At 40.8% G+C, this 23098-nt stretch overlaps 1 protein-coding gene across 4 annotated transcripts in view; it reads left to right on the forward strand.

Moving 5' to 3' along the window:
* Positions 1-23098, forward strand: part of ptprub (protein tyrosine phosphatase receptor type Ub) — a 528033-nt gene that overhangs the window by 360902 nt on the left and 144033 nt on the right. For all 4 annotated transcript variants that reach the window (XM_062063249.1, XM_062063250.1, XM_062063251.1 and 1 more), the window contains exons 8-10: positions 7778-8095; positions 10547-10656; positions 20026-20227. In XM_062063249.1, the coding sequence (XP_061919233.1) occupies positions 7778-8095; positions 10547-10656; positions 20026-20227 (630 nt within the window). The remainder of the gene's footprint in view (positions 1-7777; positions 8096-10546; positions 10657-20025; positions 20228-23098) is intronic.

Below are 23098 nucleotides of genomic sequence, written 5' to 3' on the forward strand. Positions count from 1 at the left end.
ATAGAGCAACCACCATAGCATCCGTTTTTAAAATCCTTACGTTGTCAAGATCAAGAAGACTTGCACATGCACATTTGCGTGAGCTGTGATTGACAAAACTTACAGTTGTGACAAATTTTGAGCAGATAACTAGGGATGGGTACCTTTTTAACATTTGAACTGATATGGTACCAATTCACCGTACCTGGGAATCAATACCCATACTTGCCAACCCTCCCGATTTTCCCGGGAGACTCCCGAATTTCAGTGCCCCTCCCAAAAATCTCCCGGGGCAACCATTCTTCCGAATTTCTCCCGATTTCCACCCGGACAACAATATTGGGGGCGTGCCTTAAAGGCACTGCCTTTAGCGTCCTCTACAACCTGAAAAGGAGACTATTATGTATGTCTCCGTTATCCATAGGTTTATCTATAACCTATAAAGTAGGCAGGCACGGAGCTATTTCTCAGCGTCTGTTTATTGCAGCCGGCACGTTGATACACTGACACACAACATCCGGATTCCCATCATGCATTGCTTCAAAACCACGGCAAGTAGTAATGTCCAAAAACATAACAGAGACGAAGCAGAAGAACGAAGAAGAGACATGGCGACGACGAGTGAGAAGAAGAAGTACGCTTGCAAGTTCCAAAATGATTGGAAAAAATTATTTCAGTTCATCCAGGACAGCTCGAAGGGGAAGGGGTATGCTGCCTGCAAATTTTGTCGATCAGACTTCTCTATTGAACACGGTGGCTGAACGGATATACTCATTCATGAACGGATTATTTGTATATATATATATATATACACCCCGCTAACAACCCCCCCCCCCCCATCTCCCGTATTCGGAGGTCTCAAGGTTGGCAAGTATGTCAATACCCGGTAGGTACTCAACAGCGCCACTTTCGTTACTTTTGTGTATGTTAATAAATGTTAATTGTTTAAGAATAAAATATATGTATTTTTTTTATTTTACATTTAATAATGAGCTGATTATGATAGCTTTGCTGTCCAGTTGCTATATTTTGTTATCCTATTATATTTCTGAGTCTCATTTGCAAGTATTATATAGTAGACTTTGCATGCTGTTGCAATTCCGAGATGTTATATGGCAGTAGTCTAAAGATGACAGTATGTTGCCTAGCTAGGAAGTAGTCTTTGTCATGAAGCTGAATGTGCCAGTCTAGTGCTATGTTGCATCCTACAAAGTCTTTATACGGTAAGTATTGTACTTATTACACACCAGAGTTTTTATTGTAACGTGCATCTTAATTGTAGTTGCCATTCCCAAATTTGGAGGTGTTCAAATGGCCATGTGACATTGCTAATAGGGAGCATATATATTGCAAAGTAAATATAAATAATGATCAAGTTAGAGCATTTTGGAAAAGGGAAACCTTACTTTATGTTTCGACTACTGCAACACACTTCTTGTCGGGATCCCCAGCAAGAACATTCAGAAGCTGCAGTACATACAAAATAGTGCTGCGAGGATCCTGATGAGAGTGCGGAAATATGACCACATCACACAAACTCTCAAATCCCTGGCTTCCTGTTCCACTCAGGATTGAATTCAAAATCTCCCTACTAACTCAGCAGTGCCTCCATGGAAATGCCCCCGTCTACCTTAAAGAACTGCTCACCCCCAAATCCTCCACACGACACCTCCGCTCCAAACAGGCTAACCTCCTTCAACCTCCAAGGACAAAGCTACGAACTATGGGAGACCGGGCTTTCTGCTCCGCTGCTCCCAGTCTGTGGAACGCTCTCCCTGACCACCTGAGGGCACCTCAGACTGTGGATGCTTTTAAAAAAGGCTTAAAAACCCATCTTTTAAAAAAAAGCCTTTTTATAGATTTTTATAGATATGCATGCTGGTTCTAGCTGTTGGGCTGTTTCTGGTTTTATATTTTATTTGTTTTTATTATCTTTTATTATTATTATTATTATTACAATTAGTTTTTTGTTTTTTTTTACACTGTGGCACTTTGAGGTTGTTTGCTCAACGTAAAGTGCTTTTTACAAATAAAATCTATTATTGTTATTATTATGTTTGAGCGTACTTGCTTTGTTGGCATTGTAACTTACAGCATTACCAAGAGGAAGTTGGGCTAAGTCTACTGAGTGCTGCTTGAGTGATTGTTTCCACACCAAGTGTTTGAACTGTTGTCTAGTCTGCATTGGGATGTCACGTCACATGCAACAAAGGTATTGAACTATGGTAGCGTTTGATTTTGTGTGAATCAAAACCAGATAGTATTGACCTAAATTTGGTCGTTGCCTATAAAAGTAGCGAATTCTTTATTCTGTCTAACAAATACATCAGCTTTCAGTCGGAAACATTTATTTTGAAATGCAAACAAATCAGAGATATTGGAACAGTTTCCTTTCAACTACAGAGCTCCGACTGTATTTTGCATTCTTGCACAACAAGGCAGAAATGACTCCATACATGTATTTTTATTTTTATTTTCATCTGACGCAGTCAGTCCAAATCCCCTCTTCGGTCGCTCCGTACTGTCCCACGTCACAATTTGAGCGGGTACAACAAAGCAGAACCTGTCACTCCCAATCGCACATCCAATCTCTTAGGATCAACAAGGTGCTTCGGGCTTTCAGCTACGTTGGGGCGGCTGCGAGTTGTCAGAGAATGGCTGCCCGTGGCACACCGACAAATAAGACAAGACCAGGCTTGGCACGAATGTCCACTTAGAGATAAGCCACAATGAGCACACTGTGGCTTGTTCAGTGCTGCTTTCATCCACCCAGCATTTAAATGCCTTGCTTTATTTAGACGCAGGCTGTGAGGACTATTAATTATTGCACTACAATACTTATCAGTTGCACTCAACAATTGAACATGAGTGTTTTATTTTTGCGGTCGATGTCTACTAGTTAGTGGGATCAGTCTGCATGAGGCATGGGGTTATATTTCTATCTGAGATGGCTGAAAGCAAATTAAAAGAGAAAGCTGGTGAATGCAGAGCCCCACTGTGTAGATTGGAAGTGTCACTGCATTTTACTTCAAAATAATTGCTACCAGAGGCTGTAATAAATGCAAATGAAATTGGGCATGGGGCTGTTGTGTACGATAATGTTGTTTTGCTGTTTTATAAGTGCTTGAACATGCACAAAATAGGAAGTGAGGAAAGGATGGATAGGGGTTATAACAATATAGAAGGAGATCAGTGACTTTACTACATGACATTTTTGTATGGTGTGTATTAATGATGCACCTTGTCTCTTATTGAGGTTCCCAGCACTAGTCAGTAAGGAAATGAAAACTCCTCGGATCTCCTTCGCCGACTCCCATATGTCTCCTCAATGTCACTCCCCGCCTCCCTGCCCATTCCTCATCAGGCCTTATTAAAATGATAAAGCACCACTATGCATAATGTTGCTTGTTGACTGTGTTAATAACTGATGAATGCCCGCATTGATAGTGAGGATGTCCTTGGCTTTGGTTGAGATGCCCTCCTGATCACTGGGGGGTCTGTGCCTACCTTTACAAGAAGCTCTTTGTTGCTTTCAATATTGATGAAAGAGAGAGTTGTCGTTCTTTTAAGTTGGACACAATTTAACAGTCATGACCAGAATTGAATTGATTCCTTCTAAAAACATAATAATGACCCAGCAATAAAGAATAACAAGCAGAAGTGAGCACCCTTGCTCAGTTATTATATCTATTCATTTATTTATGGAGGAAACAGGGCGGAGAGGGCCTCAGGGGGGTTGAACCACAGGGCAAAAAAAGTAGCACTACTGAATAGTCAGCATGGTGGCCAGGGCTTGCTGCAGAGCAACATCAAGTTGTGCATTGTCCGATTAATTAGCACAACTGACATGAGCTGTGAAAGGGGGAGCGGCAAGCAGGCAGCAGTTGACCGTCATTTTGCAAATATGGCTACTTGGAGGACAAGAAGGAAAGGTTTCAGGGATGGGGCGACTGACTGACATTCAGTATGTCTGCATACCGTATTTTCCGGACTCCTGCATAGGCCTCTACTTTTTCTCCGAGCTTTAAATCCTGCCACTTGTACAAAAGTGCAACTAATCTACGGATTTTTCTTTGCTAACGGCTAAATTATGAAATAGATTAAGTAAAGATATCAGACAATGTGCTAAATTGATCTACTTTAAGAAACTGTTCAAACTGATTGTGTTTACAAAGTACAAGGAGGAAGAATCCTGATAAATATCTTGAATCTTATTAAAAAAAGTGGAACATCTTATTTATCTCCTAAAGGGTGAATAACGACATCGATGACTTTTCTGTTTTATTGTCGTGTTACAGGCACTGTTTGGAAACAATTAAGGTATGTAAATAAATACACTATATTGCCATGAGTATTTGGCCACCCATCCAAATTACCAGAATCAGGTGTCCTAATCACTTGGCCCGGCCGCAGGTGTATAAAATCAAGCACTTATGGGTTATACATGTATAGCGCTTTTCTACCTTCAAGGTACTCAAAGCGCTCTGACACTATTTCCACATTCACTCATTCACACACACATTCACACACTGATGGCGGGAGCTGCCATGCAAGGCCCTAACCACGACCCATCAGGAACAAGGGTGAAGTGTCTTGCTCAAGTTGTGTCCTTGAGCAAGACACTTAGGCATGGAGACTGTTTCTACAAACATTTGTGAAAGATTGGGCCGCTCTCAGGAGCTCAGTGATTTCCATCATAGGATGCCACCTGAGCAACAAATCCAGTCGCTCCTAAATATTTCAAAGTCAACTGTCGGCTTTATTATAAGAACATTTATGAGTTTGGGAAAAAACAGCAACTCAGCCACCAAGTGGTAGGCCACATAACCTGACAGAAAGGGGTCAGCGGATGCTGAAGTGCATAGTGCAAAGACTTTCTGCACAGTCAGTTGCTACAGAGCTACAACTTCATGTGACCTTCCAATTAGCCCACATACAGTACGCAGAGAGCTTCATGGAATGGGTTTCCATGGCCGAGCAGCTGCATCTAAGCCATACATCAAAAAGTCCAATGCAAAGCGTCGGATGCAGTGGTGTAAAGCACGTCGCCACTGGACTCTAGAGCAGTGGAGACGTGTTCTCGGGAGCCATGAATCGCGCTTTTCCATCTGGCAATCTGATGGACGAGTCTGGGTTTGGAGGTTGCCAGGAGAACGGTACATTTCGGACTGCATTGTGCCGAGTGTGAAATTTGGTGGAGGAGGATTTATGGTGTGGGGTTGTTTTTCAGGAGTTGGGCTTGGCCCCTTACGTCCAGTGAAAGGAACTTTGAATGCTCCAGGATGCCAAAAACATTTTGGACAATTCCATGGTCCCAACCTTGTGGGAACAGTTTGGAGCGGGCCCCTTCCTCTTCCAACATGACTGTGCACCAGTGCACAAAGCAAGGTCCATAAAGACATGGATGACAGAGTCTGGTGTGGATGAACTTGACTGGCCTGCACAGAGTCCTGACCTAAACCCGATAGAACACCTTTGGGATGAATTAGAACGGAGACTGAGAGCCAGGCCTTCTCGACCAACATCAGTGTGTGACCTCACCAATGCGCTTTTAGAAGAATGGTCGAAAATTCCTATAAAATTCCTATAAACACACTCCGCAACCTTGTGGAAAGCCTTCACAGAAGAGTTGAAGCTGGACCGACATCATATTGAACCCTATGGGTTAGGAATGGGATGGCACTTCAAGTTCATATGTGAGTCAAGGCAGGTGGCCAAATACGTTTGGCGATATAGTGTATATCCAAAATCTTTCTATGTAAATATGTCATTTCATAACGTACCGGCATATATCTGCGGTTCATAGTCCGGTGCGGCTAATTTATGAAACTTTTTTTTTTTCTTCTACAATTTTACGGGTGCGGCTTAAATACTGATGCGGCTTATAGTCCAGAAAATACGGTAGTGTACAATAAAAATACTATCAAAAATCGAATTGTTCTGTTGGTTAAATGCAATAAAGGAATATACTATGGCTAAAAAAAAAGCCATTGTCACCCTAAACATGTTAAATATCATTTGCTGGTCGCATACAATCAAGTTGTCATGCAGCTGACTTACAGTGCATTGTTTCTTATACAGTTGTCCCTATCACGGTCATGTTTGGTCCCTAGTAACAGCGAGAAACGAATTTCCGCTAAATAAGATTATTATTAGTAAATCATTTTTTTTTGGTTTACAACCTACTAGTTATGTTTTTCAACATAATTACATCTCTCTAAACATTAAATATCACCCATTAGTGGTTTAAGTCTGTTATATTGTAGGTTACAGTACTCAGCGGTAGATCCTCCAAGTTTAATTAAGTGTGTCCGTCACCCAGCCGTAACAACACGGCCACAGCGTGGAAATACTTAATCACATCTTGGATAATTGCTCAAAGTTAGAACTGGGCTTTCATGTGTGAAACCACAGGTGTGGGTTGTTCGACAAAAACTTGGCCAACTTGACACGCGCAGCTAAAATAGTTAGCTTTGTTGTTAGCATTCCGTCTGAGCATTGTGTGTCTGCGTTGTCATCGCACGTTGGTCACGGCACAGCTGTTTTTTTTAATGTTTAGCTCCACTTTGGCCAGACAGCGGTTAATAGTCGGTCGTTAGCAGCGATGGTATGTCTGATGCTGCATCCAGCTGTTGTTGTTTGACATCACTCAAGTCAAAGGCTCACCAATGTGGAGGGGTGTTATCAATGAGACAGGAGTTGAAGATGAAGTCCTCAAAAAGATGTTCTGCCAAAATGTGGTCAACTTGAATTTAAGTAGCGCCATGTTGTGTTGAGTAAAGATCACCCTGAACCTGGAAATGGGAGTCATACTTGGAGAAAATGTATTGCTCGCCACAACTAATGCTATTACAAAATACAGCACTGTATTGTGGTCAAACTGCTCAATGTTTGAAACAAAAATAGAGCTGTTTGGCCAGTAATATGTTTGGAGGAGGAAAAGGTAAGGCCTTTGATTCCAGGAACACAATTCCCACCGTCAAGCATAGTGGTGGTAGTATTATGCTCTGGGCCTGTTTTGCTGCCAATGGAACTAGTGCTTTAAATGGGACAATGAAAAAGGAGGATTACCTCCAAATTCTTCAGGACAACCTAAAATCATCAGCCCGGAGGTTGGGTGTTGGGCGCTGTTGGGTGTTCCAACAGGACAATGACCCCAAACACACGTCAAAAGTGGTAAAGGAATGGCTAAATCAGGCTAGAATTAAGGTTTTAGAATGGCCTTCCCAAAGTCCTGACTTAAACGTGTGGACAATGCTGAAGAAACAAGTCCATGTCAGAAAACCAACAAATTTAGCTGAACTGCAACAATTTTGTCAAGAGGAGTGGTCAAAAATTCAACCAGAAGCTTGTGGATGGCCACCAAAAGCGCGTTATTGCAGTGAAACTTGCCAAGGGACATGTAACCAAATATTAACATTGCTGTATGTATACTTTTGACCCAGCAGATTTGGTCACATTTTCAGGAGACTCATAATAAATTCATAAAAGAAACAAACTTCATGAATGTTTTTTGTGACCAACAAGTATGTGCTCCAATCACTCTATCACAAAAAAATAACAGTTGTAGAAATTATTGGAAACTCAAGACAGCCATGGCATTATGTTCTTTACAAGTGTATGTAAACTTTTGATCGCGACTGTAACGCGTAAATTAAATGTAATTTAATCCGCAATTTTCAGAGCGCGATGTAGCGAGGGACGACTGTAAGCAAAAAATCCATGATTTGATCTTTGTTCATCAGTTTGCTCCACTCAGTCTTATCTTCGTGTTCATCTTCATTTTCCTCCCATCCAGAGCCAATGCGTGCACTGCGGGGTCTCACGGCCACAGACATCCAGCCCAGGCAGTTGTCCCTGCTGTGGGAGAACTTGGCGTTCAACGTGACACGCTGCCACACCTACTCAGTGTCCCTGTGCTACCGCTACACCATGGCGGGCGGCGGCGGCGGCCACAACACGACCGTGCGGGAATGCCTAGCTGTGGAGCAAAACAGCTCACGCTTCACGCTGCGTGATCTGCCGCCCTACCACGGCATCCATGTCCGTCTGTCACTGGTCAACCCTGAGGGCAAGAAAGAGGGCAGAGAGGTCACCTTCCAGACTGAAGAAGACAGTAAGTCCTGCGAGGATGTTGGGAAAAAGACAGCAAAACAAACAAACAAAAGTTTTACTCAAAAATTATACTACTGATAGGTCTAATTTCGATTTACTGCTTATGTAGGTTTTATATTTATATGCAGGGTTGGCCCATTGCATAAACACTCTATGCCAGTGGTTCTCAAACTTTTTTCACCAAGTACCACCTCAGAAAACACTTTGTTCTCCAAGTACCATCAGAATGACCAACATTAAAATACAGTAGCATAATAGGACTAAATATTCATAAAAAAACAAGGCAGAGGTATATTTAATATTTTGGCCACTGTAACATTACACATAGTTTGAAGAGTAACACTGTGTTTGAATATTTAAGTGGTGAGCCTGCGTACCACTAGTGGTATGTGTGCCACAGTTTGAGATCCACCGCTCTTTGCGATTGTTTAAGACCACAACAACTAGAGGGATGAATGATTTTAAATTCAATAATTTAATCCAATTAGGAATGCGTTACATATCCTACACCTCCTTGCAAAACTGCAAAATGGTTCATTCCTCATGGTGGCAAACCTAGCGTGCAACACCTGACCGTTTACTCAACACAGACGTCATAATACTCATAACTGAGGTGCGTTTAAGGAACCTTGATTAAAGTTGGAAACGGAGGCGTCACTAGTTTTAAAGAGAGGGACAGGGTTAATCCCCTATAGATCATACTTGCCAACCTTGGTACCTCCGATTCCGGGTGGGGTGGGTCGTGGTCGGGGGGGTGGTTGTGGGCGGGGGGCGTGGTTGGGGGCGTGGTTAAGAGGGGAGGAGTATATTTACAGGTAGAATTCACCAACTAGAGTATTTCATATATATTTCATATATATATATATATATATATATATATATATATATATATACATATATACAGTATATATATATATATATATATATACAGTATATATATATACAGTATATATATATATATATATATATATATATATATATATATATATATATATATATGTATGTATGAAATACTTGACTTTCAGTGAATTCTAGCTATATATATATATATATATATATATATATATATATATATATATATATATATATATATATATATATATATAATTATTTTATTATACATATAAATAAAATAAATACTTGAATTTCAGTGTTCCAGAGGCTATCCAGTAGATGGCAGTATTGTCCTGTTTAAGAGTGTCACAACATTGCTGTTTACGGCAGACGAAAACGTGACTGCTGTTGTTATGTGTTGTTACCGCGCTGGGAGGACGTTAATGAAACTGCCTAACAATAAACCCACATAAGAAACCAAGAACTCGCCCTCGATCATTCTACAGTTATAACGTGATTGAGCAGGCACGCTGTTTATATTGTGGGAAAGCGGATGTGAGAACAGACTGTCGCCGCTGTCCCCACTCAGGTTCGCATGTAGCTGGAGGGGGCGTGGCCTCCAGCTCCGGCTGAATTCCGGGAGATTTTCGGGAGAAAATTTCTTCCGGGAGGTTTTTGGGAGAGGCGCTGAATTCCGGGAGTCTCCCGGAAAATCCGGGAGGGTTGGCAAGTATGCTATAGATGCACTATTAATAATGTAATAATCATTATGATAATCATGGTAACACTTTAGTATGGGGAACATATATATTCACCATTAATTACTTGCTTATTAAAGTAACAAAGACTTAATTTAGAGTTATTTGGGCAATAGGGGAACATATAAGGGTTAGGGTTTGGGTTACTAATAAGCAATACTTCTGAGATAATTGAGGGAAGACTCCTAATGGCTTACTGGTTGTATAATAAGGCCATGCAGAATAAGGCATTACTTAATAATGACTAATTAAGAGCCAATATGTTACTAATTTGCATGTTAATAAGCAACTTATTAATGGTGAATATGTGTTCCCCATACTAAAGTGTTACCATAATTATGTGTTATAATTGTTTTTATCCACTGATCCTGCATGAATCAGCTAATTTCTACCTTACACTGAAGTAAAGGAAATTTGATGTATATATAATTGATACAGTATAAGTGAATAATGACATTTGTATGATTATTACAACACAAGGTGGGAGTCTAATGATAATAATAAATAAGTAATATTTAAAACCAACATGGAGTCATAAACAAAAAAAAAGCCTAAACCTTGTTTATATGTTTGCATTAGCCACTTTCTGTATTTTTCCCACCAACATTGCTTTACAGTACATTTACTGAAGCAATGTCCATTATATAGTGCAACTCTGAACACGTATCGACAGGGGACTAGACAATACAATTTCCTGTCTGCTGCCTTTAATTAAATGTGTCAACCTGCCTTAAATAACAGTTTATCCGCTGCGGCGCTTTGTTCCCGAGCCGCCGTGACAAGGTGGTCGTGACTTGGCCGATGTAAACAGAAGAGGCTCAGTTTCCCTGACAAATGTGTGATATGACAATGTCTTCCAGTCCCAGGAGGCATAGCACCAGAGTCACTCACCTTCACCCCGCTGGATGACATGATCTTTCTCAAGTGGGAGGAGCCTCTGGAGCCCAATGGCCTTATCACCCAGTATGAGGTGAGTGAGTCTCGTCAAGCCAATGTCTGCCAACTGCAACATTTGCTTTGCTCTCTTTTGGCATGGAAATAATCCACCTCTATTGATCCTTTTGTAGTTGTTTAAATGCTTTTACACCACTTCTATTTGCTCATCGCTTTTTATTTGGTAGTAATGTATAGGTACAATGTACTGATAATCAGGTCATTTAGAGTGTGGCCGGTATAGCTCGGTTGGTAGAGTGGCCGTGCCAGCAACTTGAGGGTTCCATGTTCGATTCCCGCTTCCGTCATCCTAGTCACTGCCGTTGTGTCCTTGGGCAAGACACTTTAACCACCTTCTCCCAGTTTCACCCACACTGGTTTAAATGTAACTTAGATATTGGGTTTCACCATATAAAGCGCTTTGAGTCACTAGAGAAAAGCGCTATATACAATATAATTCACTTCACTTCACTTTAACTAGAGAGCCTGGGCTTCAATAGACAACAAAGAAACACTATTGGTTTGCTTGTGGCTACTCCACATTCTAGCAATCAGTGCTTTTAATTTTTTTTTCTTGACATGTAATTAATATTCACCTCAAAATGTGGTGTGTTGACACTAGTCTATAATCCCGACTGTGATGTTTTGGGAGTCGTGTATCTGATTTTATAGTGGAACTTGCCTATCATTCGCAATCCAAAAACAATAGAAGTTTCACAAAGTGCTGCACAGAAGTTACGACAAACATACTAGAAGAGTCAGTAATATAAAACATTTAACTATAAATGAGTAAATACATAAAATACATCAGAGAAAATAAAATAGACTAAAATAACACAACTCTCATGCTGGTTTAAAAGCCAAAGAGTAGAAATATGTTTTAAGACATGATTTAAAAGTCATTAAAGAGGGAGCCGTCCGAATAACAATAGGGATATTGTTCCAAAGTTTTGGAGCCACAGCAGAAAATGCACGATCACCTCTGGATTTTAAACAGGTTTTTGGGACGACAAGAAGAAACTGATCAGCTGACCTCAGAGACCTTGTGGGGGTGTACATTTTTAAAAGGTCTGACATATATTGTGGCCCTAATCCATTAAGATATTTAAAAACAAACAACAGTATTTTAAAATGAATTCTAAAATGAACTGGGAGCCAGTCAAGGGATTCTAAAATGGGGGTAATGTGTTCATGTTTTTTAGTGCCGGTTACAAGGCGAGCAGCAGCATTTTGGACTAACTGTAATCGAGCGATTGAGGCCTGCTTCATTCCAACGTAGAGGGAGTTGCAGTAGTCCAAACGTGATGAAATAAAAGCATGGATTACCCGCTCAAAGTCATTAAAAGTGGGAGCAGTGTTGTTGATCACACTTTTTTACCAGTGCGTTGAAGTCTAGTATCAGTTTTGTTGTTGCAATTCTCAAAACAGATCTTAGCTCAATTCTGTTTTAATATTTGGCGGGCCGGATTAAAGGGACCAACAGGCCAGATGTGGCCCTTGGGCCGTAGTTTGCCCACCCCTGGTCTACACAGACATTAACTGCAACAATACCAAGTACAAGAGCAGTGTATAAATTATTACATCGATATTATTTCATTATCACAAAATATTTTGTCATTTTCATTGTTTATAAACCCAGAAAATATGTCCCTTGACACAGGAGAACTTTAAGCATGACCATTGTATGAGCCTGTATCACATAAAAGGTATGTAAAGTATCCAAATAACAGAATAATAAGTGTTTATTACATTTTAATAGAAGTGTAGATGGAACATGTTAAAACAGAAAGTAAGCAGACATTAACAGTAAATTACCAAGTCAATTAACTATCCATCATCATTTTGACAAAATAATACAATCAGAAATGACACAATATGTTACTGCATACGTCAGCAGCCAAATTATGAGCCTTTGTTTGCTTACTTACTAAAGAAAAGTTGTTTAGTATGTTCACTCTGTTATTTAACGACAAAATTGTTTAATTGAAATGTATATTTAATGTATCATCTAATTTTCTGTTAAAATAAAGTCAATAATGACATTTTTTGTGGTCCCCCTTATTTTGAAAAGTATCAAAATATATTTTGATACAGTACCGATACAGCACTGTATATCAAACAAACATAACAAGGGGGTAATGCATCAACTATCTATTCAATAATAACATCAAAACAACAACTGCCCTCTTGATTTGCAGCTGACACACACATGTAAAGTTTAAAATCACAAAACTCCTTAACTTTAACAGCCAGGTCGCTACAATGATTAGGAATACACGTTACCTTGTCGGTTAATCCTCTTGGCTGCAGCGGAAGAGGGGAGGAAGGCATTGTCGACAATGCTGTGGACAGGGGCGTAACTATCCATCCATCCATCCATCCATCCATTTTCTACCGCTTGTCCTTTTCGGGGTCGCGGGGGGTGCTGGAGCCTATCTCAGCTGCATTCGGCCGGAAGGCGGGGTACACCCTGGACAAGTCGCCACCTCATCGCAGGGCCAACACAGATAGACAGACAACATTCACACTCACATTCACACACTCGGGCCAATTTTAGTGTTGCCAATCAACCTATCCCCAGGTGCATGTCTTTGGAGGTGGGAGGAAGCTGGAGTACCCGGAGGGAACCCACGCAGTCACAGGGAGAACATGCAAACTCCACACAGAAAGATCCAGAGCCTGGGATTGAACTCAGGACTACTCAGGACCTTCGTATTGTGAGGCGCATGCACTAACCCCTGTGCGTAACTAGGATTTGATAAATACTGAGGTCAAAAATTGGTTGTCGAAGAGGAACTTTAAAAGGCTGAAATCATGTGTACCACAATGGCTGTGCTGCCAGGCACAACATGGCTGTGCCACAATGCACACAAAGGTTGAATGAAACGGTAGTACAATATGATCAAGCATATTTTTATTCAGTTTGTGGTTCGTAAATTAAAAAGTTTGTACAACGAGGGGTTCTTAAATCGAGGTTTGACTGTAGCCTTCCAACTCGCTAATTTAAAATGTTGGTCATAAGGTTTTAAGATGAATTGTATGCACTGTTTTTAATCCATGCTGCCATTATAAAATAAATTAAAAGGAAGACAAAAAACGTCGTTGTTTTTTCCAGTATGGGGCCTAACCAACATTGAATTCACATTAATGCACAGTAGGGTTCTACTGTATACCGGTATTAGTGTAGTACCGCAATACTAATGAATCATATTCGGTACTATACCGCCTCTGAAAAGTACCGGTCCGCATCACAACATCTTCATTCGTTTTTTAAAAATTTAAATAAAATAAAGCCAATAATGCAATTTTTTGTGGTCCCGTTTATTTAGAAAGGTACCGAAAAGTATCGAAATATTTTTGGTACCGGTACCAAAATATTAATATCGGGACAACACTAATGCACATCTACTTACAATATATATGAGCAAAAATACTTTTTGCTCCGTTCAACAGTTAACAGCTAAACTAATGTTTTACTAAGCAATTATCCATTAAAATAGAACATTGCATGCTTTATTGTCATCAAACATGACAGCATAGTTTAAAGGCCTACTGAAACCCACTACTACCGACCACGCAGTCTGATAGTTTATATATCAATGATATATAACTTATAAAGTGCAATTTTAAATTTCCCGGCAAACTTTCGGCTGAAAACGTTTCGATTTGATGACGTTTGCGCGCGACGTCAACGGTTGACGCGGAAGTATTCGGAGCCCATTGAATCCAATACAAAAAGCTCTGTTTTCATCTCAAAATTCCACAGTAATGTGGACATCTGTGTTGGTGAATCTTTTGCAATTTGTTTAATGAACAATGGAGACTGCAAAGAAGAAAGTTGTAGGTGGGATCGTTGTATTAGCGGCGGACTACCGCAACACAACCAGGAGGACTTTGAAAATAGCAGACGCGCTAGCCGAACGACCTCACCTTGACTTCCTCCGTCTCTGGGCCGCCAACCGCATCGGTGATCGGGTGAAGTCCTTCGTCGCACCTTCAATCGCTGGAACACAGGTGAGCACGGGTCGTGATGAGCAGATGAGAGCTGGTGTAGGTGCAGAGCTAATGTTTTTAGCATAGCTCTGTCGAGGTTCCGTAGCTAAATTAGCTTCAATGGCGTCGTTAGCAACAGCATTGCTAAGCTTCGTCAAGCTGGAAAGCATTAACCGTGTATTTACATGTCCAGAGTTTGGTAGTATTGTTGATCTTCTGTCTATCCTTCCAGTCAGGGACTTATTTGTTTTGTTTCTATATGCAGTAAAGCCTGATGCTATCACGTTAGCTCAGTAGCTAAAGAGCTTCGCCGATGTATTGTCGTGGAGATAAAAGTCACTGTGAATGTCCATTTCGCATTCTCGACTCTCATTTTCAAGAGGATATAGTATCCGAGGTGGTTTAAAATACAAATCCGTGATCCACAATAGAAAAAAGAGAGAGTGTGGAATCCAATGAACCCTTGTACCTAAGTTACGGTCAGAGCGAAAAAAGATACGTTCTGCACTGCACGCTAGTCCTTCACTTTCACGTCCTCATCCACAAATCTTTCATCCTCGCTCAAATTAATGGGGTAATCGTCGCTTTCTCGGTCCGAATCTCTCTCGCTACTGGTGTAAACAATAGGAAAATGTGAGCAGTCCTTCCTTCGGTGTCGTCACGCTACTTCCGGTAGGGGCAGGGCTTTTTTTTATCAGAGACCAAAAGTTGCGAACTTTATCGTCGTTGTTCTATACTAAATCCTTTCAGCAAAAATATGGCAATATCGCGAAATGATCAAGTATGACACGTAGAATAGATCTGTTATCCCCGTTTAAATAAAAACATTTCATTTCAGTAGGCCTTTAATTATAAGCATTTTTTTTTTTGTCATTTGGCTTTTTGCTTCTGGAACTTCTCAATCCTTCCCAACCGTTTCCATAGCAGTACAGTGTCTCAAGCACGCACACATCATCATGGAGACAATACTTCACTGCTCTACCACAACCTGTGATGGGGACTAATCTATGATTGCACATGTCTCCAATATGAAGCCTTGAGACACAATCTCCAGGCACATGAGCACAACACAAACTGAGCATACAATCATGCAATGTTTATTTAGATGCCTTTTGCATTTGTAGTCTTAGCAAAGTGCACGAAAATACCGTTCATATCCCCTTCTCACGGCGTATGTATGAAAAACATTACTTTGATACTCGAATGCTCTGGCGCTAATGATTTACATCATAAAGTTAAGGTCTTGAACCGTTGGAATTGGGAGTTAAATCACCAAAAATGATTCCCGGGCGCGGCACCGCTGCTGCCCACTGCTCCCCACTGCTCCCCTCACCTCCCAGGGGGTGAACAAGGGGATGGGTCAAATGCAGAGGACAAATTACACCACACCTAGTGTGTGTGTGACAATCATTGGTACTTTAACTTTAATTTTTAACTTTAATAAACCAATGCCAGTATCAGTATTACATAACACACATGCATCTGTTGCGCTGCAGGCACTCTGTTGAGCAGTATCACGATTTGGTGTTCAATGAATTTACTGTTCCGTTTGAGACCCGCCAACCTTTTCCTTCCTTGGCCTCTGTCGCAATGTCCCCTCAAGGATATTATTGAATAGGATTTGTGGCCTGACATATAAAATGGATGCGGTAGAGGAATTATTTCTTTAATTTTATACTGTGTGTTGATCTCCCTCCACTGACTGTAAATGCTTTATAGAGCGCTGTAGAAATCCTCTTAATTTCTCTCGTATTAAACTATTGTCCACTCTGCTTGAGCCTATTGATTGTATAACAAGGCTTCTGCCCCCTTGCTCAGCTCTGTGCTGCATTGAGCATCTTTTAGGATTTGTGGGGGTGGATTTAACCCAGACACAAGGTGCCCTCAGAAATCTATTGTGTATTGTTTGTTTTTGCTTTGTGAATGAAGACAAATACAACACTTGTTTTGGATGGTTATCCTAAGAACACAGACTTTTGAAAACAGGTCTCAGGGTTTGCATGTCATGTTGTTATTTAACAACTGGTATATAAGATATCATTCTAGCTGCTGGGTTGTTTGATGACTCCGCTTCATTGATTATATTACAATTGACATCATAACTTCTTTGTTGTTTCCCGACTTGCCCAAACTTTGAGCTGCTCATTTGCATGTATAAATGTATGTATTATATTTAAGTAAAGGGGCCCTATTATTAAAAAAAAAAAAACAATTTTAACCTATTTTTACCTGCTGTTGTGTATTTGGTATTTGCATTAATCCCCAAAATTTTAAATCGAACCATGGAGGCATTGCGGAGATATTTATAAAACAATCTTGCCTTCCTTCATACTTCTTCCAAACGATCAGTTTGGAATTTTCCCCTTTAGTGACGTTTTTCCCAATTGTGACATCAGCAGATATCTCCATATATGGTATAAATGTACCCAGATTGCCTTGCGCGCGTCCACCATTGTAGTCCGCGCTGTAAACAAAAAGCTCCTTATTTTTTTCTATCCTCTTGTTGTGGGGCAGACTGGCTCGTGCATGCACATGCATCCTCCGCTGTAGCATATACTGTATATAAACTCAATTAAACTACAACATCGATGGCGGGGAGGAGATGCAGTCGAAGTGGAGGCACGTAAATAAGCCCGCTCACAAAACGGTGCATCCTCAAGAGAAGGTCAAGGAGCGGCCCTCAGATGGTCTGTGTGGAGGTTGCCCTTCAGTGGGTTCCTCAGACCACCAAACACCGCCATGAGATCCCGGATCAGGGTTACAACACTGTTTTATTTTTGTAAATTAGTGCAGCGGGTTGCTTTCCAGCAACTGTCTTTTCGTGTCTGTCTCTCGCTCGCTCTCACTCCAGCTCCAACCAACGTCTCTCCTCCCGGCTGCTGCTAATAAAGGCGACAGGTGATTAGATAACAAGGCCCACCTGGGCCATCTACGCACCTGTCGCTGTCTTCGAGGTCGGTCCTGGCACACCTCATTCCGCGGCAGGCCCGCAGGCCACACCCCCCTCCACAGTCTGTAAAACATAAAACCACAGAACCGCCATTACATGTTATGTAGACCACAAGGAAATATTTAAATTCTAGGAAAAAATTCATAATATACCTGGGGATAGGTTGATTGGCAACACTAAATTGACCCTAGTGTGTGAATGTTAGTGTGAATGTTGTCTGTCTATCTGTGTTGGCCCTGCGATGAGGTGGCGACTTGTCCAGGGTGTACACCGCCTTCCGCCAGTGTGCAGCTGAGATAGGCTCCAGCACCCCCTGCGATCCCGAAGGGACAAGCGGTAGGAAATGGATGGATGGATGACCCCTTGAAGTAATTCCAGGACATGTATAGTGCTGAGGTATGCCATTGCTCCTTAAAAGGTCACATTACTTATATGAAGTAGTACTTCAACTTCAGAGCTTAATTGGTTCTGTGACAGAGCTCTTAACTGAAAACACTTGTATCTCAAATCAATGTCGCCCATTGAAATGCATTGAAATGAGTCTAATCAACGCTTTCCCCCTTGCTCCCCCCCAAAAAACCCTGCAAAATGTTGACATGTTACATGCCCTTTGAGAAGAAAAACAAAGAAATGTGAAAAACAATATAATAGAATGTAGTACTAACAACTGTTGTTTTATGAATTTGTTTTTGTATTAATGACACCATTGCGTGCCGGAATTACTTATATGGGCATACCCATGTAAATGCTCTAGGCCTGCCCTCTCACCTGCTCTGCTTTGGAAGTTATCGCTGTGAGCTGCTCTGTTTTCTAACGATTGCACATTGTTCGCAAGCTGAGCAATGGTCCCAAGGTAATGTTTGTTTGGGTGGGAGGGTGTATTAACATTGTTTAGCTTTCCTTAAGAGGCAAGCACTTGCAAAATAAAAAGGTGAGGCTTGGCATCACTGGCCAGACCTACGGAAGTCCTCGGTAGTGTGACCAGTGGTGAGTGCGAAGTACATGGGCAGGGGGTTGTAATTACATGGACTGTTTCAGCGGGATGCAGAACATACAAGGAAGCGATACAGATCTACAAAGCTTTGTGTACAGGTAATAGCTGCTCTATAGGAGTCCACATATAAAATACAAAGGGCCGGAAATTATTATAATAGGTCCCCTTACCCCCATTCGTAAGACAGCCTCAACAACCTGGAGCTGAACGCCCAGAAAACAGTGGAGATGATCATGGACTTCAGGAAAGTCACAGCCCCACCATCCCCCCTCACCCTGATTGACTCTCCCACCCCCGTCCCCATTGTGGACTCCTTCCATTTCTTGGGCACCACCATCACCCAGGACCTCAAGTGGGAGCTGACCATCAGCTCCCTCATCAAGAAGGCCCAGCAGAGGATGTACTTCCTGCGGCAGCTGAGGAAACTTAAGGTGCCGACCAAGATGCTGGTGCAGTTTTACTCAGCCATCATAGAGTCCATCCTGACCTCCTCCATCACAGTGTGGTTCCCCGGCGCCACAGTCCAGGATAAGAATAGACTGCAGCGCATCATACGTGCTGCTGAGAAGGTGATTGGCTGCAAGCTCCCATCCCTCCAGGACTTGTTCTCCTCCAGGACCAGGAGGCGTGTGGGTCGGATCACAGCTGACTCTTCTCACCCTGGACACACACTATTCTCCCCTCTCCCCTCAGGCAGGAGACTACGCTCCATCCAGACCCACACCTCCCGCCACCTGAACAGTTTTTTCCCCTCGGCCATCAGGCAAATGAACAATAACTCTTAACAGCAGCTCCTTGAATTCCTTGAATCCCTTCTAAGTCTATCTGATAGCTCAGTCACAGCTCTTTTTATACCAAATATGTGTTATATGTGTTTTATGTCGCACGTTTGCACCAAGAAAAATTCCTAGTTTGTGAACCCGTTCTCAAACAATGGCAATAAAACTATTCTGATTCTGATTCTGATTCTGATTCAATCTGTGGTTGAGTGCAATTTAGTACATATCTATGTATACTGTATGTTGAGTGCAGTTCCAAGTGTGTCTATTACACAAACACAAAGTGCTGTTTATGTGCTCATCCTCGTCAGATTGCGGTAATGACATCTTATGTAGCTCTCCACTTTTTCAGGTTATAATTGGAAACTCACTTGAGAGTACTGTGCAAGTCAGCCCTATGAAATAAAACTTTGAAAAAAGGTGCAACTTTAAAGGACTCTTATATATAGCAATTTACAAGTTTTAAAAACTGTTAATTAAGGTCCTGAACATTAATCAAATGCTGAAACACTCAAACATCCACTTGAACTGTGGTGTCCTTTGTCCTTGACTCACAGAAATGAAGTATCATTTTGACTTACCATTTACAGCCTTAATTGCAGTGCATTAAACAATCAAGCCTTCCCTATCATATTAGACCATTCATCATTTCTAAGCTACTGAGGCCATTCTCTTTCCACTCGACTGCAGATCAGTTATCAGAGCATTGAGTCTTCAGATCCTGGCATCAACGTCCCGGGACCCAGAAGAACCGTTTCCAAGCTAAAGAATGAGACCTACCACATGTTCTCCAATCTCCATCCTGGAACTACGTACCTGATCTCCGTGCGAGCCCGGACAGGGAAAGGCTTTGGCCAGACTGCCCTAACTGAAATCACCACCAACATCTCAGGTATTGTACCGCTAAAAATAATATCTGCATTAACATACAGATGCAACGCTCATACATATTGGAATTTAACCAACAGTATCTGCGTGGTCGAACCGTCACCATATGTGAAGTCACATGAGATGTCAGCAACTCTCTTGTGTTTAGATTTTAGGTTTTGTTGTCATACCACCACTGAAGCGTACTAGTGATTGCGCAAGAGGACTTTTCACTTGTTGAGATTTAGGAAAGTCACGTCTGTCTTAGCTGCTCAGTGGAATTACAATATTGACTAAATAAACACATTAATTTTGATAAACAGATGCTAACAAAAGTAACATATAGCAGAAAGTACAATGGCCAGCCTAAGAATGAACACATCCGTTTAAAACATAATGTACTAGGGGTCTAACTGAACACGTATTTGTGTCTTGATTTTTATCTACAAAGTTTTCATTGTCGTGATTTCTCATGACACGTTGGATTTATGTTTCATATTCCTGCGTTTTTGGTATTATTTCCTGTCTCGTGCTCTTAATTTTCATACCACTTCCTGTCTGCACTCATTCTCCGCCACTTTATCGTTGGCTTGAGTGCTGATTCTTCACACCTGCTCTTGATTAGTGATAAGTTGTGGCTCAACTGTCCCTAATCAGGAGTGTTTTTCAAACACTGTTGCCTTCCTTGCGACGCTGGTTTGTTGTATGTTCATGGTGCCCTTTTTTTATTTTGCCTTGCCTTGATTTTGCTCACCCATGATCTACTGCCGTAGCTACACTGGGGCTTCCTCATTTGTGTACCTAATAAAAAGGACCTTTTACCTGCACGCCGCCTGCCATCTCTGCATTTTGGGGTCGCCCCAAATGCCAGCATGCGGCACTGTGACATTCAGTTCCATAAAGAAGTGTACTAAATACAGAAATGAAAAACAAGAAGTGATTCTTTCCTTTAATAATATTCAAGCGGTCATGAAAGACAAAGTATTAGCCGCCGGAGCCCGGATCTCTACATGAAGGGGACCTCCAGGCGCCCAGGATTTGTGCATTACCACCGCCATAAGTGAGGTGTGAAAGCATGCAGAGCACCTCCAAAAGCGTGCATCCCAGCCTTTGACTCGCGGAGTTATGACTAGTGATAAGAAGACAGAGCTTGGAGACAATCTTCTGTCATTGGGTATCATTTCTCCTTGCCTGTTAAATACATAAACCAGTTGTGTCCAAAATGTCGCCTGGGTGCCATTGCGGATCACGGCTCTTTTATTTATGGGCCCTTGGCACATTGTAGTAAAAAAAAACAAAAAAGCGAAACTTAAAAGAAGCTGTGAAAAATCTGAAATGTTTATACTAATAGCTAATGATAACACAAAGATTAGTTTTCAAATATATGTATACAGTCGTGCCTTGTTTATGCATCTAATTGGTTCCAGGGCTGACCGTTAGGGGTGTCAAAAAAAAAGAAGTTTTTTGAATGAATCGCGATTCTTACTTGAAACGATTGTTAATCAATTAAAAAAAATATATATTTTTATCATTATTTATTTTTAAAGAGTAGAGAAAAGATAATTGTTGCATACTTTTATTATTGCCTTATTTGTATTTGACTTTATTAAATGTTTGGGTAGAATTTTATTAAAAATAATATATACATTTATCAGCGCTTTTACCTATTTTATGGAGGGATGTAGTTAATCGTAGAACTTGCACCCCATGTTATTAAAAAAATATTGATTTAGAATCGAGAATTGATTCTGAATAGAATCTTTACCCACAAAAATCGAATCGAATTGTGTGGTCCCCAAAGATTCACAGCCCTAGTGACTGTGGTAAATACATTATCGCAAAGGAGGATTATTTATTAAGAAATGTTATATTTTAAAGCATAAATAAAAACTGTTTACGCCCTTCGAAATGTTTTTTAACATTATCAGAGCCCTGTGAACATGAAATAACGTTTTATCGTTATATCGTTTTACCCAATATAGTAGCCTTGAGTGCGTTCTACTTGCCTCTAACGGAAGGATCCTCCAAGCGGCATTGGTATGGACTTTGTCAAGGCTTCCATCACGGCCGCTATATGAAAATAAGTAAAGAAGACACAATCAGTGAGATGTTATTGTTCAGTTGAATGCTGAAACTAATAATGCTATCGATAAAAGAACATTCGTAAACTAAAAATAAAACAATCATCCACTCTGTTCAAACCTTTACTCTTGTTAAAAAAAGAGAAAGAAATAAACCTTGTTAATGATGATATAGTACAGCGTAATAATGTATTAATTTATTCAAGAATTGTATTAATTGGATATATATTAAATAATGTTTCTGTTGTACTCTTAATCAACCAAATGACTTCAATGATTGTGGCTGCTGTACCGTTACATGTTCAGTGATCATTTAGTATAAATTAATGATGGCAGAGTTTGACACTAGAAAATTTGTTTTTATTCCCATCATTTACTATGGGAAAATAATTATGGAACACTGGAGGTTGACCAAACAATTTTATTATAGAATTTTCACCGCAATATTACAAGTTACATGACTGAACAGTATAATAGTAGGACTCAAACCTAGCTTTTCTGCCAGACTGCATGAAGATCTTTTGCTAAATTGGGAAAAAATGATTGCTTCCATTATAAACCTGCCCGATTGCTCATCTTAGTATGAAAGCTGTGCTGAAATCTGAAATGTTTCGGTTTTTTTGCCATCTCTGTTAATCACTGCAGCATGCAGGTATAAATCCAGACTTCACCGACCCTGTGCTATAATTAGGATCATCTTTTCCCTATTGACCTTCATATTTTTCTTCTTGTGCCAAAGCAAAAAAGTAAATGATCCCAGAGTGTAGGAGCTAGTTTCCTTTGCGACTCTAATCAAGTGAAAAGCTGTCATATTG

Source organism: Entelurus aequoreus, linkage group LG11 (assembly GCF_033978785.1).
Source record: "Entelurus aequoreus isolate RoL-2023_Sb linkage group LG11, RoL_Eaeq_v1.1, whole genome shotgun sequence".
NCBI lineage: Eukaryota > Metazoa > Chordata > Actinopteri > Syngnathiformes > Syngnathidae > Entelurus > Entelurus aequoreus.